The following is a 19,134-nucleotide window of genomic DNA, read 5'->3' on the forward strand; positions in this document are numbered from 1 at the left end:
CTAAAACAAAAGAAATTCCATAAGCAAGCATCATCAAATGTTGGACACGGTGTTACATTCAGTACAGGCTGGACATGTGTGCAAAGCAACAACTTCTCACCTGTCTGTGGTGTGAGACACAGATCTTCTGTGCTTTCTACTTCCAGGATGCTGAAATTAGGGTCCCCTCCACATATTCTGAGGAAGCGAAAATAGAAACGTCGGATAACTTTATCACTGAAATCAAATGACAACTGCACATTTTCCGACTTGACAATAAAAAAACTCTTGTGGTAGCGAGCTAACAGTGTGAGGATAACAGTGAGTTTGCCATAAATTTCATTACATATGATTATTAGTAAACAAAAATACCACAGTGAGTGGGACGATGAGTAGCATGTCACGTCACGAGAGCAACAGCAACACTCAAGAAGACTGTAGCTAGGCTAGCAAAGTACTGCTAGAACTACACTTGGTGTATTTGCTTGTGCTTCAGTGGGGTATCTGCAGCGGTAATAAAAATACTCGGTGGAGCAGCACTGGACGGGCAGCTCCGTTAGCTAGCTCCAAGTTGCATTTGCTGCAGTCGCCCACAGGAAGATGTTAGGAATTCTGCAGCACGCGCTCTACAGCTAAAAGCCGGTGACCAAGCGCGCGGGCCTCCAGTCATTCATTTTAAGCTATCGTAAATGTAAATATAATTCACTGTGGCTACTTGTAGCTACACGAAGTTGTGGGTATTTATCTCCCTTGAGAAATTACATCTTTATTCAGTAGTTTTGTGTGCATTGGCTGCGTACATGACATGAGAAAATGAAATATGAATCGACTTTTCGTTCCAATCTGAGTGTGGTAACGATGCCACAAGCTTCCAGTCGTGTTTCTTATAAAACCCACACGATTAAATGGTTAACGTTAACGCCTAACGCTGCCGGTTTGGCTAGTGTGGCTGGCTAGCTAACGTTAGCTTTTACAAAAACACTGCTTGGGTGGCACTTAAGGGAAGCCTGCTAACTAGCAAGGTAGAAGAGTTAGTAGGGTGCGTTCGTTTGATGCGCAGGCGCCCCATCCCACCCGCAGTTATGTAATGGTCCAGATTCAAAGAAGCCCGTTTATGCCGACACATTTGATAAGTTACTTAGCAATGAGACAAAAACACCTGAGAAGTCGCATTAAAACCCGCTTCTGCATGCACTACAGAGGGGGACAATCATCGTGACGTCATTGCGTGGGGTCAAATCTGGTTTTACGAAAATAAACGACTAAAAATTATTCAGTTTCAACATCTAACACCGATTACTTTCCGCATAAATATACCAAAGAACAAAAACAATGTTACAAAGTTCCATATAAATTTTGCAATGATTATACGGGGGATTTAGGGGGACTCACACGGGTCCACAACTGGCTCTTAAAAAACGACGGTTAGGAAATGATGGTTCCGTTGTATTTTTGCTTTCGTTTAGCACAACTGAAATTTAAATGTATTCGTTTATATGACTTTTTATTCCGGCGTCCTGTCTTGGATCAGTCTAATGTCAACAAATTTCAACGCAGTCCTTTCAAAATTACTAACAAGTAAAATGCAGTCTGATTGCGTCCTTTCGTTCGTCTGAGCCCCCCCTCAATTCCCCCATTACTTCCTCCTTGCCCCCCCTCCCTCTCAAGGCCGCCATCTTAAGTTCCCACCTACCTGAAATTTCCGACCAATTTTCTTTTACTAAATTCTCGTTGAAGGAGCCGTCATCCGTGTAAAATCGCACTCAATCCGTAATGCCAGTAATCCAAACTGTCTCCCGGTACCCAACGAGGTACCACTTGGTCTGTGGGAAGAAGTTAAAATACGGACCGGGAGAGACTGGGTTTCGGCGCAGAATGTAGCGGTCGCGGGGAGGAGACTTTACGCAGCGAAATGGTGGAGGACCGCTGCTGCTGACAAAGTACAGAACGCACGGAAATCTCGCGAGATATCGACAAGCGCGCCACTTGAAATGCTGATATTTGTGATTGTAGTTCGCTTGATATGATATTTGCAAGTTAACTGGTTTATTTTCACTTTACCTGCGGTTTTACGAGTCGCCAGGCGAATTACATTAACGTTACTGTGATAGTCCACAGAAAGAAGATCAAAATGGGTCGTATTTTTTTCCTATATTCAGATTTAACAACAGTTTTGTGGTAAGTTAGACTGATCCTTGAGTGACAAATAGATGGTGAGGAAGCTGTAAGAGGTAATAAACTGTTTTTCCCTTCGTATTAAATTTATGAGCAGATTTGAAGCATGGTAATACTGATAGAAAATAAATATAGTTCTTTCCTGCTCAGTCCCTTTAAATGCAGGATTAATATGTAATAATTTTGCTTATTGACAATATAAATTCAAATGTCAGTACTAACCTGTCATATTTGTTGTTTATGTTTAACAAAGCTGAAACTATTTGTGAATTAACAAAAAAAAAAAAAAAAAAAATCAGCACTATTAATAATCAGCCCAAAAATTCAGTTTCTGAAGTGTAAATATGTGCTGTTTTTTAAGGTATTCTCAGATTGTAAAGTGCTTTAAAGTGATGCTCAGGCTCAACAGTCATTTTACATGTCACCTTTGGAAAATCATGATTAATACGTTTCACCATATACTGATTTCATACACGAATTCATTAATCAAGACAATAAGTGGCAAATGAATCAGTAATATAACATTTGCCATCTTTATATTAAAAGACTCAGAACAAAAGACCCACACAACAGAGTAAACAACAATTCATTTAATAATTAATCTTTGTGGTCTCTAGGGGAGGGGTTTGAAAGGTATAAAATGGTCATATTAAAATAATCGACCCAGTCTTTTCCCTCTCAGGATACCCACTGTCTAGCTGTCTTTTGACACAAGTACATATATTTTTTTTTTCAGTTCTTCAGCAGATGTCCCACTTATCCATGTATATAACTTATTCTTGTTGATGAAACAACTCGACAGTTCAATGTACAAGGCTCCCGAAGTCCCAAATGGATAGAACACACAACCAGTGACACACAGGCGAACCTCCCTCTCAGCACAATAAAGTCATAGATGAGATCCGTGAAGAGGCCAGAGGTTGCAATGGATGCGGCTTGATGTTCACAAGCATTAAAAGTTTTCTGTGAAGCAAGCCTTTTGTCTTTTGCATGGTTTGAAACAGATTACCTGGGGAGAGAGTACTGGTTGATACCCGAAACAAAGACAAATAACATAACAGTGAATATATTTATTATTATAGAAGATAATTAATGTTAAGAATAATAATTACAAAGGCAATTTCTCTAGACTACTATAATCTGGTCCTGCACATATAGTCAAGAGGAGACTGGGAAACAGTTACAGGAAGCTCTAAAATACTGTGTTCACTCACACAGTGTAGCACAGTTCATTTTGCCATTCATCCTTTGAAAACAACAAAAAAGCCAAAAAAAAGGTTGAATCTCATTATCAGTGAAGCTGAGGGTTTGGATTTAGATTTTTGGGTAAAGGAGGAAACTGAGGTGCGATGCTTACCGATCTTCATGAAATGGTCTCATCAGTAATTTGTCTTTTCACAATGACAAGAAGACACAAAGACAGAACAGAAAGCACCACTTTACCACTGTATTTCTAAAGACCCTCGTCCACAATAACTAATCAGGGTTGACTGATGTGGGGGGGGGCTTTATAATATCCCATGAGTAAACCAAGCTGAGGATGAACTCTTGACATGTTTTCACAGTGTACATCCCTCTGGAAGTCATTTCCAATCCACCCGGAAAAGGCTTGCTTAAAAGCATGGATCATAATTCACCTGACAAATGAAAAAAGCTGTCCTCTGCCTCTTCACACAGCTTCTGAAATGGACTACTGTAATAACCAACAGCCAGTATAAAATAAAAATACACCAAGGATGCACAGAAACCATGTACCTTTAAATTGCACTGATAGAACCATTGCGCATATTCCAAGTCTTGCATTTCCCTCCCTACCATCACCTCCAGCCAGTCACGGCGACCCTTTTTTGGGGGGGGCTGGAGCTGTTTTGGTTGTGTAACTGGGAGGGTGGGGTTTAGTAGTCTGCAAGCGGAAAAAGGGGGCAGGTTGAGAGCAGCACAGTGATCCTGACATTTCCCTTAATCTCCTCCAGTGTTGTCCCTGTACTATCTGGACTCTGCGTCTTTGTGGGCGCTGTACAGTGCCAGCTCACCTGGCCCTCCAAGTCTAGAACTGCGGGGAGGTGTGGATGACCGGCTGGTGATGGACGGAATGAGTGGAGGCGGCGCCCCCACTGCCAGAGCTCCCACCAAACCTGCAGGGGATTTTGCCAGGATGCCATTGGCCGCGTGGTGCGGGTTCAGTGGGCCTAGACGGGCGTAGAGACCAGCATGGTGCTGGGAAGCAGGGGAGGCTCCAGGAGGGAGCGAGTGGGAGAGAAGGCCAGGGTGGAGCTGCTCCAGGTGAGCGGCAGTAGCAGCATGAGAGGGGCTTGAAAGGTGAGAGCCAGCAGGGAGATGCGGGTGCATCCCGAAGTAGCGAGCCCGCTCAAAGTCTTCCCTCAGGATCTGGGCACGCTGCTCCTCATCAATCAGTCCTCCTCCTGGGGGTCCGAGGTGAGGAGGGCGGTCAAAGTGATGGGCCATTAGGCCAAACTCCTGGCGAACTCCAGAGGTGGAGGCAGCAGAGGTAGATGTTGGAGGGTGGTGAGGGGCGGCTGCTGCGGCTGCAGCTGCTACAGCTGCAACCCTCTCTGCCTCCAGAAGGCGCTGATGCTGGAGCAGTCGGGCCAAATGTGGATCGGATCGCAGGGCTAGGTGGGGGTCTGATCGAAGTGCCAAAGCCTCCCTGCGATGATGATGCTGCTGCTGAGCTGCAAGCTCCCTCCAGGGGTCCCAGGTGAAGCTATGTGGACCCTGTGGTGGTCCTTGGCCTGGACCATGGGAAAAACGTTCTCCTCCTGGACCCACTACCAACCCTGCAGCACCCGCCGTGCTCCCCAGATACGCTTCAATGGCCCTGGAGCGGTCCAGCAGGGAAAGGTGTTGGTGGGTAGGAGGGTGGTTTGGAGTGTGTGTCAGGAGAGGAACACCAGGAGTGGGAGTCAGTGATAAAGAAGAGGAAGGGGTACCAGAACCAGGGTGGTGTGGATGGCTGTTGGGGCGGTCAAAGCTGTGGTTGGGCGCCGGAGGAGGCAGGGTGATGGGGATGTGCTCCGGCTCCTCTTTCCGCTCCTCTTTGACTTTAACTGGTTGGAGGAGCAGGAGAGGTTTGGAGACAGGTGTTGTGGTCCGGTCCGACTTCTTGGCCTGAGACAAAGAAGTGACAGAGGCAGTCGCCGCGGAGGAAGAAGAGAGGTTGCCATCTCTTTGGGAGTGCGAGGGTTCGTTGTGGAGGCTATGTGCTGTCTGGGCCAGTTGGCGGGGGTAAAGGTCCAAAGGAGACGGGGCTGAGCGGTTGGAAGGTGGAGGTGTAGTGAGCGCAGAAGATGAGGAAGACCGTGGTCTGTCCCTGTCTGCTACTAAAGATGAAGAGCCAAGAGGCAGCCCCCGTGAAGACACTGTTGGCAGCGACCTCTTGTCTCCGTCTCTGTCTCGCTCGCGGTCTCTGTCTCTATTTAAGCTGCGTGTCAGGTCCTCGATAGGCCCACTGCTGCCCCCCAGGGCACTGCTGTGGCCATTGATGTGGGAAACTGGGGTGCTACTGCGGGGCTTGAAGGAGGGGGCAACTGGAGACATTCTCACAGGTTGTCGGCCATACAGCATATTGTCTCTGCAAGACATGATGTGCACAAGTTACATAATTGACATCGCTCATACCAAACAGTCCTTTCACGTGCCACTTCAACTAGTTTTTACCAGTAAATTGGCTGTTCTAAATGTAAGTACGGTGAGGAAATATTTGTTGAATTCTGATGTGTTACATCTATTTTGAATGCATTTTATTGTGGATTTTTTTTCTTAGTTTTGATCATTTTTGGTCCCAGTCTCACTGGGAGATCTGTGATCACATGACTGCCTGGGGTAATATGGGTAGTGACAACAGCTCATGTTAAAAAAAAAAAGAAAAAAAAAAAGCTGTTCCTTCAAATATGAATCCAGTATTGAATCATACCTGTCCTTTTCGTCCTTGATATGGGGGATGTCTCTTCTCTCGCCTTCCTTCCCTCGCTCCCGCTCGTCCCGCCTGTCTGGCCCTTTAGCCCAGCTGGGGCCAGCAGGGAACCCAGATGGGCCACCCTGCAGACGGTTCCATGGGTCATGATGATTGGGGTTGGGCAAGCCTCCAACCACATTAGCTGGTGAATCTTTCGGGCCAAACACGGAGCTCGCTGTGGAGCAAAAACACATTTTTTGTCAGGAAAAAAACAGCCTTGTGGTAAATGTGTAGAAACGCTGTAAACAACCCTTAAATCTGTCACATTTAATATCTTACAGAACTGCTGGTGCCATCTTGTGGAAGTAAAATCCACAAGCTTCTCACCAGGTTTTGTTAGCATCTAATATTATCCAGGAGAGCATGACTGTCAAGTCACAGTTCTTTCAGGTTAAATGTGCATTTTATACTTGAAGAACTTCTGTTGCAGCATGTAGAGGAACTCTTGATCAAAACAAGTCGGTCCTTGTTAAATGATCACACCTCTTGTAACCCTTTAATTGATGTGGTTTAGCACTGAGCACTTTAATGAATGATCGCTCCCAGCTTAGTCTAGTTGTTGCAACACGACTAAATGATGGGGCGACTTCCCAATAAACTCTTCACTTTTGACAAGTTGATAGAAGTGTGGAGCCCATGCTTTCACACTGGACTTCCTTCAGTCTTCACAGTGACTTGAGTTGATGTATTGAACCTTGTGTATCAGTGACAAAGGCCAGCACAGCCAATCATGGCATGTCTCTGACAGTGACAGCTGAGCTGGAGCTGCGCTGTAAGACGGGAGAGAAAAGCATTAAGAGAGGAGAAAAGCAGTGAGCGATGGCAAACAAACGCCTCGGCCAAAGCCGACAAGCTTATCCTGCTCAGAAGTCGACGTAGAGCTCGGTGTTTCACCAACCAACTTGTGTCAGAATAAAACTGTCAGGTAACAGAATTTATGGCACCGAGCGCTTGGTTAGTCTTTCTTTAGTCCAATCCAAAAGTTCTTGTCGGGCTGTTTATGTTAAACATTATACACCTGATGCATTTCTTAAAACATTTGTGGAGAAAAACATGTTTATGCTCAGTAATGTGACAATCAAAAGTATTGTTCTGACCTCAAGCATGTATGAAACAATACTCCGGATCGAGATCAAAGCGGCGCTGGTAGTAGAAAAGTCAGGAAGAGGCAATCACCACAGGCTGTTAAAGCTCAAGCATGCATTCAAGACAGCTGGCTTCATCAGAACCAGATCTCAGTTCCTCACAAAATATCCACTGTAGTGACTTTCGAGTCAGGGAGAGATTTCTGTGGAAACTGAAATGTCAACAGCTATTTTTGAGAAAAACGACACCGTGCTGTCCACGGTTTTATTTATGCCTACTCATATCCTGCTATTAAACCATGAACTACTGCACGGTCACAATAAACTCTCACGATACATCTACTCTCTCTTTACACTGCTCATTGTGAATTATCAGTTGATAATGGCCTTAGAGAAAGATAAGCAGCGACAGTCATAAATCTCTCATCAGAATAACAGGTTAGCGTGAAGGTTTGTCAGCTTCTTTAGAGGCAGCCACCTTCCCAGTTCCTGTTTCAGCTTATCTTTACAACAAACACCATTTTAGCAGATTAGCTGTTGAATGTAATTTACCTTCACCAGCACTTCAAAATAACCTGATCATCTTCCCAAGTGTTCATTTGACTTATTTATGAATTTTAAGTCAAGATGTTTACAGGCTGCTCTACAAAAAAGATGTCAGTGTTGTTGTAGAGGAGTCTGTGGGGGCCACTGCAAAACCTATAAAATGCATAAACTAGCATCAAGCATAACACTAGTGAGCTCAGGCTTTCGTGCATGACAGCAGTGGATAGTCATAGTGTAATACGCAGCGTTTCTGTGCCCCGGCTCTGTTTTTAACAGAGTTGATCGGCGAAGTCAACCAGGCTAGGCGCCACTCGACAAGCCTCAACAAGCTCATCGTCGTTTTTATAGGAGTTCCAATCACGGTAAATTTGTGTGTCTTACGTTACTCCCCCACTCAGATGGATGTGACACCAATTCCTGACTAAACAAACACGAGTCAGCTTTTCAGACATTCCAACTAGTACACTTATATCAGTGACAAGTGATCACAAAAACGAAATATTCTTTAACGTTGTAAGTTAGGACTAAAAGGACTCATTTGGACTCAAATGTGTGCCAGTGCACGTTACAACAGATAAAACCTGTAAAATCCTGTCTCACAGTATCATAAAGCCCTGTACAGTGTTTTGGCATCTGATAAAACCTTCAAATTCACAGATTTATTACTAAAACTGGATTTCCAGCATCACATGTTATTATCTCACCAGTACCTGAAGCGACACGCCACCACAACCACGTTAACACGGGACCATTTTCAATCAGAACGGCCTCTTCGACATTCATATAACATGAGAACTGTTTTAAGACAAACTTGAAAAGATCCTGAAAGTCTTGAGTTTCAAGGGTAGAGATACTATCAGACTGACCCAGTGTTGGGCTGCCAAGTCCTCCAAAGGCACCAGAACCAAGGGCTCCCAGCGGGGTGAAGGGTGGGGATCGGCCATATGGATCTAAAACACAGATGCAGATAAACGTCAGAAATACTGTGCTGTGATACAAACATTCATGAACACAAGAGTTAAACTATGCTGAAACTTCTGAAATGTCTCCAGTCAGATGTACGAACGTCAGTCAAATGCACAACAACATGTGAAAAATACTGTGTGATAACAGCTTCAATGCATCTCTAAGTGAAATCTGGAGTGAATCAAAGGGACACTTTAGCGTCAGATGTGTCTTTAAGCTGCAGTTACCCAAGTGTGCAGTCGGTGCGAGGAAAGAGGAGTGGGGCGTTGATGGAGAGATGAATGGAGCTGAGGACGGATTGACTGGACCTGAAAGAAAGAAGAAAAAAAAAGTCACGAGTAATCAAATCAAGTGCATTAAGCTACTCACACACTTCATGTTGCGACTCAAGATAAAGGAAAGAGGACAGGACGGATCAAAAGCAATGACAGGCGGTAAAAGAAGGAATTGATTAGTTCCGTCTGGAATAAGTCAAAAGTAAAGTATGAAAGCAAACAGCCCAGACAGCTTGAATACCATCACTCCACTCCTTACACAACTCGTCAATAAATTCACATTCTGTCAACAGTGTGAGACAAGCACCTGTGGCTGAGAACAGACTGGGAGGTCTGGTCAGATCATGAGTGGGAGGCAGGGCTCCTCCCATGGGCCCCAGGGGGCCCAGTCCCCCGGCTCCAGGAAGACGGGCCAGCAGGTCACTACGGAAGTCCAACTTGTGAGGATCAGCCTGCATCATCTGCAAGAAGAGGGTTATTATAACAGTTAGCCGGAGGTTTGAGGGGTCCCGACTCTTTCATTCTGAGTGAATTGCTCACTTTAATTTTCTCAATTTGCAATCAGGGAAATTACAACACATAATTTAATTAGAAACACGTACCTTTACTTTTTTCTGATGGCTTAGAATCATCCAGGCCACATATACATGCATAGCACACCATTTTCCTGGTTTCTGCACAGCACAAAAATCACAGGGGTTTACTATGTTATTCCATGAATCCTGCATGTACAACTTGAAAGCCTTTGCACACAGAGTCAGATGTTCTTCCTGGTGTTCAGATATATCTCGTCTAGCCTCTATACAAGGTTGGGGTTTCCAGCTGGAGATAATGTTACTCAGTATAAGTGTGGAAAAATAAAAAAGTCAGTGAAAAATGCATAAAGCAGGGACACAAGAAAATCATGGGGGAAAGAACAACCGCATACATTATATACAGGGTAATTTCTGGGTCTGAAATATCTCACTGGGTGTGCAAGGGCAGAGAATAGACCAGTAGCAGTCAAGATTACAAGTGAGATTAGTGCAAAGAGTGAGTGAAGCAATGAGAAAGTAAAACAGGCTGAAGGTTTTAAGGAGCCAAGGGATTCAAAAACATCTGTTTTTGCTTACATTACTGATTTTCAACGTTGTCCCAAATGGATCAGTTAGCTACAAGAGAACAGAAGTGTAAAACCACTTTTAATCAACATCTCTCACTCTTTTCCAGGAACAGTTTTGCAGTCTTTACTGCACTGACTAGGCCCATGTTGCAGCACATCCTACCCTAAAATGGCTGTCCACATCTGTACACAGTTCTATGCAAACAAAGGACATCTTCTCGAGCAATGATGCAAACGTCAGGCTCTAAGTAAGCATGCTGGTCTTACCCTGGGGTCTTTGGGCTGCAGGTGGTGAGGTACAACCCCAAGACGTGCAGTTATGTCAGGACCCGTTCCCTGAGGGACAAGAGGCTGTCACACACAGCACAACACATCAGCCACAACCTACTGATCTACAACTGATTCACATCTGACATTGTTCTTTTCCGTTTCAGTGCCATTCTTCATGACAACTAAAGGCGGCAGGGCCCAGCGCTGACTACATCACAGCAGAGTCTGAAATCACTTTAGTGAGGACACACGTTCACCAAGTTAGAGTCATTATGAAGCCTTGTGGCGTTCATGCAGTGTGAGGGTCAGTGCTCCTCAGTAAATTACCCTGCAGTGCTTGTAGCATTGTCTGGGAAGTCCTAATTGTTATCAAACACTCCATCAGGACTAAAATTACACCGGGCAATGTGAGATGTCCCCTGACAGAATGACGTCCGGTGGACATCCAGGAATAATTAATATAAAGAGAATTTTGCTCACCTTTGGCTGAAATGCTCCTTGCAAAGAGCTGAAAGGCCCAGTGGGAGGAATCACAGGCTGAATACTCGGCACTGAGGGCGGCGGGTATTGTGGGAAGAACTACAATGACAGACACACACATGCACACAGCTCAGTGACCACTGAACAGCTGAAAAAGTTATAAATAAATGGCATTTTTTCATTGTTCAAACTGTTGATGACCGAAAACAGAGCTGAAATGTATCCTCAGTCTTGTTTCTTTACTGTTTAATCAGCTGTAAATTACCACCACCTACATAATCAGCGAGATTCTGAAAATACTCACAGGGTGTCGGTACAGTCCGTCCATTTTGCCGGGATACTTATCGAACTAAAAGACAAAAGCAACGTGTGGGTTAAAATATCTCAAAAAACACATTCCAGCCACAGTGGAATTTCAAGTACGACACAGATGTTCAGCATAACAGCAGAGAGCATCTCACCAGAGGCGGTGCGGTGGCTGTGGGGTGCAGGAAGGGCGTGAAGTGTTGGTGCGTGTGCGTGTGTTGGTGCTGGTGGTTGTGCTGATGGAACTGGAAGGCCAGGGGCGGGATGCTCGGCTGGTTCTGAGACGTCCGGCCCGATGAGCCCGGCGCCGAGTTCGATGCCGACGGACCACCGGGAGTGGAGCGACCCGCGGCTGCTGCGTTATTTTCAGCCCCCGGGACACTGCGTCTGCCCTCGCGTTCTTGTGAATTCAAGAAGTGGGAGTTTAAGTTATGACGCATTATTTCCTGATCTGAGGGTGTCAAAATAAGGGGGAGAAAATATATAAAGTGAATTACTGAAAATAAAACACATCAAAATCACACCAGAGTGCCTCTTAAATTCACGCATAAGAAGTGCCAAATGTTGACACATGATGGCGCCTGCTTTAGCGCCTGCTCGAATTCATTTGACAAACAAATGCTACTTATTCAGTCTCTAAATAGAATCCAGTACAACATGCAGCCTCTGCTTTATAGAGGGAATGCAATACTTGCAGTGTTGCTATGATCAGGCCTAAGTTCATCAATATATAACTTCCTCAACGCACTGAGACAAACCCAGACAACCGCCAGAGGAAGTCTGGGTTTGATTTATTTTAGTAGCACATGAGTCACTGTGTTCCCATGAACAGCTGAAGCTGACTGTAACAGCAGCGAAGAGCAGCATTCCCCTTCACTTTACCTGCTGCAGTGGAGTTTGCAGGACCTTGTAGCAGAGGTGGAGGTGGAGGCAAGCCGGGCGAGGATGTGAACAGGGCCCCAGAGCTGGCTCGGGATGGGGGTCGGAGGGGCCCTGAGGATCCTGAGCTCCTGATGTAGGTCAGCGACACACTGGTGGAGGGAGTCGGGGGGCGCATGGAGGATGAGGAAGATGCAACAGATGAAGCAGATGAGGGAAGTTTGACAGGGGTGCTGCTCCTGAGAGAAAAGAAAGCAAAAGTGTAAATAATGAATCGTGTTCGCCATTAATAGAAAGCAAAACCGCTCACTGAAAAAGAATTAAGGCAGCAGGGATTCATTACAAAAACAAATCTTATCAAGGCGCAGGTACAGGCACCTGTTGTTGATGTTGTAGATGGAGTGAGATCGTCCAGGCAAAGTGAGGAAGGGTGTGGGTTTGGAGAGTGGCGGGCTGCCGTTGTGATGGCTGCTGTTGCCATTGAGCGGGCTGGACCGGGGGACCGTGCCAGGGGCCGTGACCGAGGAAGGCAGGCAAGAGAAGGGGGTAGAAGAGGTAGAAGAACAAACAGGCTCTGGGAAATGCTGCTCCAAGCTTTTCTCCTGGCTTCGCTCCAGGCCAGATACTCTCGGGGTCACCATCAACCGTGACACACCGCCGCAACGGGCCGGTAGAGGCGGGCAGCTTTTACCCATGGATGCACCCATGTTTGATGGGGCAGGTTCCACAACTAGAGAAGAGAACATCGGTCAGAATTTTGTCTTTCCTGTCTGTCACAGCAAAGGATGACACGAGTGAGGGCGTCCACAGAGGCACCACAAACCAAAAATGTGAAATAAGTGCTCTCCAGTTCCAAATTCTGGATCTCGACACATTTTCAAAACAAGAGTCCAAATCCAAATTCCAAGGACGGTCAGAGCTTGGAAACTCACAAGTCATTACTGACCGAACCCACATCATGGACGACCGAACAGCTGACCTTTCGTGTCACACATCACTGAACAGAGCAGAGTACGCTGTGCACTCTGCTCTGTTCATAATTGCAGATAGTTGATTAAAATCAGCACCAGTGTCCAACTGACTGATACCAGAACGAAAACAATCCCAGCTACTTTACTAATGCTCTACATGTCGGCCTGTGAGGTCCATTGACTGACGCATCAGCTCATGTTTTCATGGAGCGTGCAGCAGTAGAAAACGGTGGACTGGCAGCACTGAATTTCTCTTACCTTTTCTAGTACTGACTGTGAAGACTGGGTCCATGTCATTGTCGGAGGCCTAGACGGGGACACAAAACAAGGCTTTAATTTCATCTATACTCAAGAGTCAACATATCACTCAACAACTTATGTCGTATCAAGATTACATCAGGTGTGACAGTAAAATATCTTTACAAATGAGAATTTGAGTTCATCTCGTTGTGCTCCCATTCAAGAACTAACTGTTTAATAGTCTAATGGCAGAAGTTTCAAAGCTTCTGCCAAGAAGTGCAAACTGTGTTTCACACCCTCATTACCTCACATGAAAAGCCTGCAATTGATATTGATAAGATAACAAGAAGGAGTACACACCTTGTCTCCTGTATCACTCTCAGTGTCACACTAAAAGAAGACAGGGAATAAAACACTCAGATGTGCATTTGTTGGAATATTTCAAACAATGGACAGACTTGAAGCAGTTTGCAGAATGGGTGCACGGTGTTCCAGGACATCAGAACATCGTGTTCACAACAATATTAGAAAAGAAACTTACGATGTAGCCAGTCTCCAAAGGGTGACCCTGGAAAGAAATACACATTATTAACACCAGCAGTTGTTAATAGGTTTCAAATAAGGTTAAATGTATAATTTACAGCAATGACATTTTAAAAAGGTAAAACCACCTTTCTCGGCTGAATGGAAACATCTTCGAATGACAGGTGTTCTAAACCAGTTTTACTAGGTCATTATCAATAGCAGGATCTACAGGTCAGTAGCATTACAGAAATGTAAACATAGCTATTTGGTTAAGAGCTCGATCTCAACATCTCACATGACAAGATGACTGCAGATCCAACCAAAACATACAGCTCAGTGGACTCGCGACTCATGGGCTTACCTCTATCCGTCTTCTCTTATTCCGACTCTTGTTCCAACAGCTGCTGGAGTAGCTGTGCGGGGCTCCTTCCTCCGGCTCAGACAGCGGCCCTCCACCGTTCTCCTCTGGCCCTCTCTTCCCCTTGTTCCTCCTTCCCAGCATATCAGTGCGCTGACTGGGCTTCAGAGAGCAGTCCATCTGATAAGGAGAATAGAAATTGTGTTGTCGAGTTTTCATGTCTGTCAATGAACATGAATGCGTACGCCTGAGGGCAGAGACCATAGGCTAGCTACATGCCGATTAATGTCCTGACAGACCTAATTTCTGCATAGCTTCTACTCTGAGTGATCGCAAAAATAGAAACAACTGAATGATGTAATGCAATACAGCAGCCTGCAGGAGACTATTACTTCAGCTGTTTGTGTGCAGACTCAATTATATGGTGCGTTCCTAGACTGTATTTTGTGGTTGGGTTGTATTGAACTTGTTCCTAAAATGTGATTCTAATATTCTGTCCACCCTATTCAAAGACACAGACCAAGACACGCTCCTGTAACAAATGTCACAGTGAGAAAGGACGGTTGTATTAGAGTGCAATGCAGTGCACAGAGGCACCATCTACCCGAGGGGGTGAGAAGATTAACAAGTTAGAAAACAGGAAGAAGCATCTCTGCTTTTACACTTTTTTCTCACTAAATACGGGAACGTATTAATTCCTTAACACCCCCCACCCCCCACCCCCCTCAAAAAAAAAAAAAAAATTACTACAACTATGTCACTTAAAAAGGTAAAATGTTCAGTTTGGGCGCTGCTCGGCTACAAAGGGCCATGAGCTAAAAAGGCTGAGAAACAGTGACATCGTTAAAAAGACAGTTTGAGTGCAAAGTGGTTCTTCAAAGCCCAAGAGAGCAGTGGAGGAAAAATGGCCATTACACGTCAGGGAAGAGGAATTGTTGGTATTACGTGAAATGTACAGGTGATCCAAACGAAGACACGCCCAATGCAAAAAACAAGAGCTATGATATGAAATAACATGTAGAAATTACAAGGTGTTGTTGCTATCAACACAACCACTACGTTTTGGTCGGATCCCTCGAAGGTATGATGTGTCTGTTGTTTATTACAGAAACACACAGTAGCTGAAATGGATATTTGCATTTGGAATAAATATACAAAACTGACATGAAGTGGAAGCTACATGAAGATCACCACAGCCTGTCTGTCAAACTGAGGGAATGGTTTTCAAATAAATTAACTGCAGCAGTTACTGTAAATACATTCAGGCAGGAAATCCAAAATTCGTAAAGAGATGTGTCTCAATCCACCAGTAAACCCTGTCGATTTTCATGGTAAGTTCAGTTTTTCTTACTAGCAGTTTCAGATGGTAACTAACCGTCAATGCTTGCATTCACTGGTTCATTTGACTGTAAAATCAAGTTACCCCAGAGAATTGTGGAACTGTTTGTGTATGTAAAGAGGCAGTTTTACAACATAACCTACTGACAACATATTTGATTTCCTCTCCCGATGCAGAAGTTCAAGCACATACTCAGACTCACCCCGAAGGCACATTCACCAATATTAACTATGTTCTCTCCGTCAGACTGACGACTGAGCCACATCATGCAATTATCTATGTGCGTGCATTTCTGTAAATATGATGTATTAAAGCTCTAAATGCACAGTGGAAACTTCATACTAACAAATCAATTTCCTGTATGTCCTGATGGATCGACAACTGGTGCGAGCAGGTCAGGACTCAGAAGTATGAGGCAAAGAGTCCAAAAAACACAGCCTCTGCTGTCGAGTTACACACAATTAGACTTTTTCCTGCGGATTAGGTTTTTCTTTCTTTCTTTTTCTGAGAGGCCACTTGGCAGCCCATCAACACCTCGTAGAATTAGAACATGAATAATTAAGGCCTCTCCAGAACCCATCAGAGGGATGCCTTGGGGTTTGGGGTTGGCCAGAGAGGATTGCTCTCTCCCAGCAAGAAACGGTGTCAGAGTTGAGGAGTTCAATCTGCAGCTCTTTCACACCTTTAGCTGGAGGGAGGAAGGCCTGATTTGATGTGATGGAAAGGAGTAAACGGAAAAATGATTAAAAAATAGGCATCAAGTTTCAGGTGTTGTGCTCTGTGCGCAACAAACAAATCGAATAAACGAGAGAGAGCGTCGAGCCGACTGCCTGCCAAGCGCCATTAAAGAGGGATCCATCACTTTGGTTATTCTAATGTAGAAAATACATCATGTTTGAAAGCTGACAGCTGATTGTTGATACCAAGATATTTACCTCCAGTGCCTCCAAGCTGATAAAGCTCGCAATAGCGAAGCCATCAATGACATCTTCCTCGCAGGACACCGACTCCCTCTTCCTCCGGCGTGGAGGCCTGTGTCTCCCAAAACTGGGCCGGCATTCTCTACCACCGGGACCCAGGACACTGTTTGTCCCACGAGCCTCCCGATCGGAGCCCGAGGACAGGGATGTGGCCCGCTCCTCCGCCAGGTCCACTCTCCTCCTCCGCCGCTCCCTGTCGCGCTGTGAACGGGACCGTCGGCTCTGCCTGAATCCAGTGCTTCGGCTCGGGCCCTCCATGTTCAAACGGCACCTCCTTTTGTAACTCCAGTGAGACCAAAGGCACTTTATTCAAGTCCTGGTCCGGCGGAAGGCACCGAACCGCAGATAAAACACCACCACACAGGCCCTCGCAGGGAGCCCTGTTAAAATGGCGTTAATGGAACCAGTGGCTATTATTTACCGTCCTTTGACAACAGTCTAGTGGCATCAGTGCCTTTCTTTCGGCGAAATTTTAGTGTCATTTCAGTTAATATGAACGCAAACTTGGATCCACATCGAAATTTAAAACAGCCACAACATACACAAATGTCAGGACATAGCAGATTGTGTCTCGTCTGAGGCTAACATTAGCTAGCTAGCAAGAAATTCAACCGACAACCGCATAAGTTATACGCATGTAAACAAAAAAGACAAGTCTAGTTGTGTCAGTGACAAAGCAGGCCAAATCTCCCCTTGATAGATTTCAAAATGGAAATCAGGCCAACGTTGGCATTGCTCAATACAACTCTTGAGTCCAGGATTTCCTAAATTTCTGCACACGCTGACAAATTTATTTGCCTGTTAGCAAAATTACACGATTAGCCAGTTAGCAAGGCAAATAACCCAGATATCCGACATTAACACACCGGCGGCCGTGACATGATTCCGTGTTAAACTGAAATGTTAAGTATTATTGTTGACAACTACAGTAAATTACTCCCAATCTAAGGAGTAAAACGAGCTGTCTGATAGAGTTCACGTAGATAATGCTAATGCTAGCTAACGTTAGGTCAGTGTTGACTCCAGCCAATTAGCTTTTGCACATTTGGATAGCATGCACACGGCTAACTCAATACGGTAGAATATATTCAGCCAGCAACCTAAGAATAAACCTATATTCTTAAAACGTGTCTGTAAAGACTGACACGCCGGACAGTACAGTATGAAGCTAACTAATATTCCGCATCCACGAGAACAAATTTTCCTCCTGCCGAAATGTTGATGGCCGATAGTAATGGTTGAATTCGCATCACATCAAAAGAAAGACGTAAGGCTAGCACTCCGGCTAGCTAGCGTTAGCCGATCCAGCTGTTAGCCAGCTAAACCACAAGCATCAACCTTTCAATTCTCTTAAAGGAAGCAGGAATAATACGGAAGCTTTTTTCGCAACCAATCGCCCAAAAATAATGATATCTCGCTTCTTTACGCACAGCTCTTCTTTCGTTCCACCTCCATCATAAAGAAAAAAAAATCAAGGCCCAAATATCAAAGCCTCGGTGTCGATTTCCATAAACGAGGGTGTCGGCCAAGCCCCCGTTGGGCTGGGCAGTTCCTTCATGCAGCCTTCACTGTGTAATCCAATGTTTAGGATTAGTTGGACCATTCGCCGACGTTTCCGGTCACCGATTTGTTATTCTCACTCAATCCAGTGTGAAAATATGTTAGGAGAAAAACAGAACGGCTCCGCTGCTGCCGTTTCACAAGTTTCCACTGAATTGGAAATTTATCGTGAAAATCAGGGAGACACAACCCTTGTCAGCCGTGCAGTGCATTGTGTGCGCCACTCTTCTTCCTCAGTCAGCGGCTGGCTGCTTGGTAGCTCTGCTGGCGCATACTGCCACCTTGTGGACAGTGTCTGCTCAGTTGCACTTCAGTACTACAAATAACTTCTCTCCAGCTCCTCTGTCAGCTTTCCGGATATCAGATGGCTTTTTTATAGTCCGACCTAAAAACTAAATAACAGAAGGAACCACGGGACTCAATTTCAGAAACATACAAGGCCTTACAAGCCTTTCTTTTATCATTGGAGCACTTAGAAATGAGCATTATTGTTTGTCTCATTTACACTATATGGCCGAAAGTATGTGGACGCTCCTGTCCACATGTGTCCTGTCTGGTTTGAGGTTTTCCTGGGTTGTCTCCAGTGAAGGGAAATCTTAATGCTACAATCGTGTGCTTCCAACTTTCCAGCTACAGTTTGTTTTACATGCAACGCCCCTTTGCACAAAGCCAGATCCTTACAAAAATGGTTTTCCCAATTTAGTGATGCAGACTTTGACTGGCCTGTGCACAGCCCTGACCTCAACCCCATCCATCACCCCTGGGGTGAAGTGGAAAGCTGACTGTGAGCCAGACCTGATCACCCAACACCATTGTTAGACCTCTGGTGCTGAATGACAGCAAATCTCTGTAGCCAGGTTCCAAAACCCAGCGGAAGGCTTCCATAGACGGGTGGATGCGGTTATGGAAACAGATTAGTGCCCATTATTTTGAAATATGTTGACGTGTTCATGTGTCTGTACACATTTGGCCATATGGTGCATATGGTTGGGTACTTAAAAGGACAGGCTGCATGCACGCTGAAAAGTGTGAACAAATCTCAGACAGGTGGCTGCAGCCTTCAGTTCCCTCCCGACCCCTCACAGCCTTTACATCCAGACTTCATTGGTGTCAACATGCACA

At 45.1% G+C, this 19,134-nt stretch overlaps 2 protein-coding genes across 10 annotated transcripts in view; both read right to left on the reverse strand.

Moving 5' to 3' along the window:
* Positions 1 to 1,874, reverse strand: part of srcap (Snf2-related CREBBP activator protein) — a 32,678-nt gene extending 30,804 nt beyond the window's left edge. For all 5 annotated transcript variants that reach the window (XM_076760862.1, XM_076760866.1, XM_076760864.1 and 2 more), the window contains exons 1-2: positions 1,673 to 1,874; positions 101 to 177 (exon numbers count right to left, since the gene is read on the reverse strand). The gene's annotated coding sequence lies outside the window, so the exon portion shown is untranslated. The remainder of the gene's footprint in view (positions 1 to 100; positions 178 to 1,672) is intronic.
* Positions 1,875 to 2,729: 855 nt separating this feature from the next.
* fbrs (fibrosin) lies at positions 2,730 to 18,225 on the reverse strand. Of its 5 annotated transcripts, none has more exons than XM_076759664.1 (18): positions 16,408 to 18,225; positions 14,137 to 14,313; positions 13,792 to 13,818; positions 13,611 to 13,640; positions 13,269 to 13,317; positions 12,418 to 12,769; positions 12,043 to 12,278; positions 11,316 to 11,560; positions 11,159 to 11,203; positions 10,855 to 10,953; positions 10,372 to 10,455; positions 10,115 to 10,153; positions 9,605 to 9,676; positions 9,310 to 9,463; positions 8,955 to 9,035; positions 8,628 to 8,711; positions 6,089 to 6,305; positions 2,730 to 5,746 (listed from the first exon to the last, which is right to left on the reverse strand). In XM_076759664.1, exons 1-18 carry the CDS (start codon positions 16,708 to 16,710, stop codon positions 4,141 to 4,143), a joined length of 3,900 nt encoding a protein of 1,299 aa, XP_076615779.1. In that variant the 5' UTR covers positions 16,711 to 18,225; the 3' UTR covers positions 2,730 to 4,140. The 5 variants fall into 5 exon arrangements, with proteins under 5 accessions (XP_076615779.1, XP_076615777.1, XP_076615776.1 ...); XM_076759662.1 differs by having other exon boundaries at positions 10,372 to 10,440; positions 11,316 to 11,611; XM_076759661.1 differs by having other exon boundaries at positions 11,316 to 11,611.
* Positions 18,226 to 19,134: the final 909 nt, after the last annotated feature.

This window comes from Chaetodon auriga, chromosome 20, assembly GCF_051107435.1.
Source record: "Chaetodon auriga isolate fChaAug3 chromosome 20, fChaAug3.hap1, whole genome shotgun sequence".
NCBI lineage: Eukaryota > Metazoa > Chordata > Actinopteri > Chaetodontiformes > Chaetodontidae > Chaetodon > Chaetodon auriga.

What these genes read in the sequence shown, in the direction of transcription:
- fbrs (XM_076759661.1), bottom strand. Translation starts at nt 16,710, where the DNA reads ATGGAGGGCCCGAGCCGAAGCACTGGATTCAGGCAGAGCCGACGGTCC. An exon ending in TGCAAACTCCACTGCAGCAG is followed by an intron (nt 11,612 to 12,042) that starts GTAAAGTGAAGG and finishes TGACACCCTCAG; the next exon opens with ATCAGGAAATAATGCGTCAT. An exon ending in GCCATCAGAAAAAAGTAAAG is followed by an intron (nt 9,464 to 9,604) that starts GTACGTGTTTCT and finishes CTCTTCTTGCAG; the next exon opens with ATGATGCAGGCTGATCCTCA.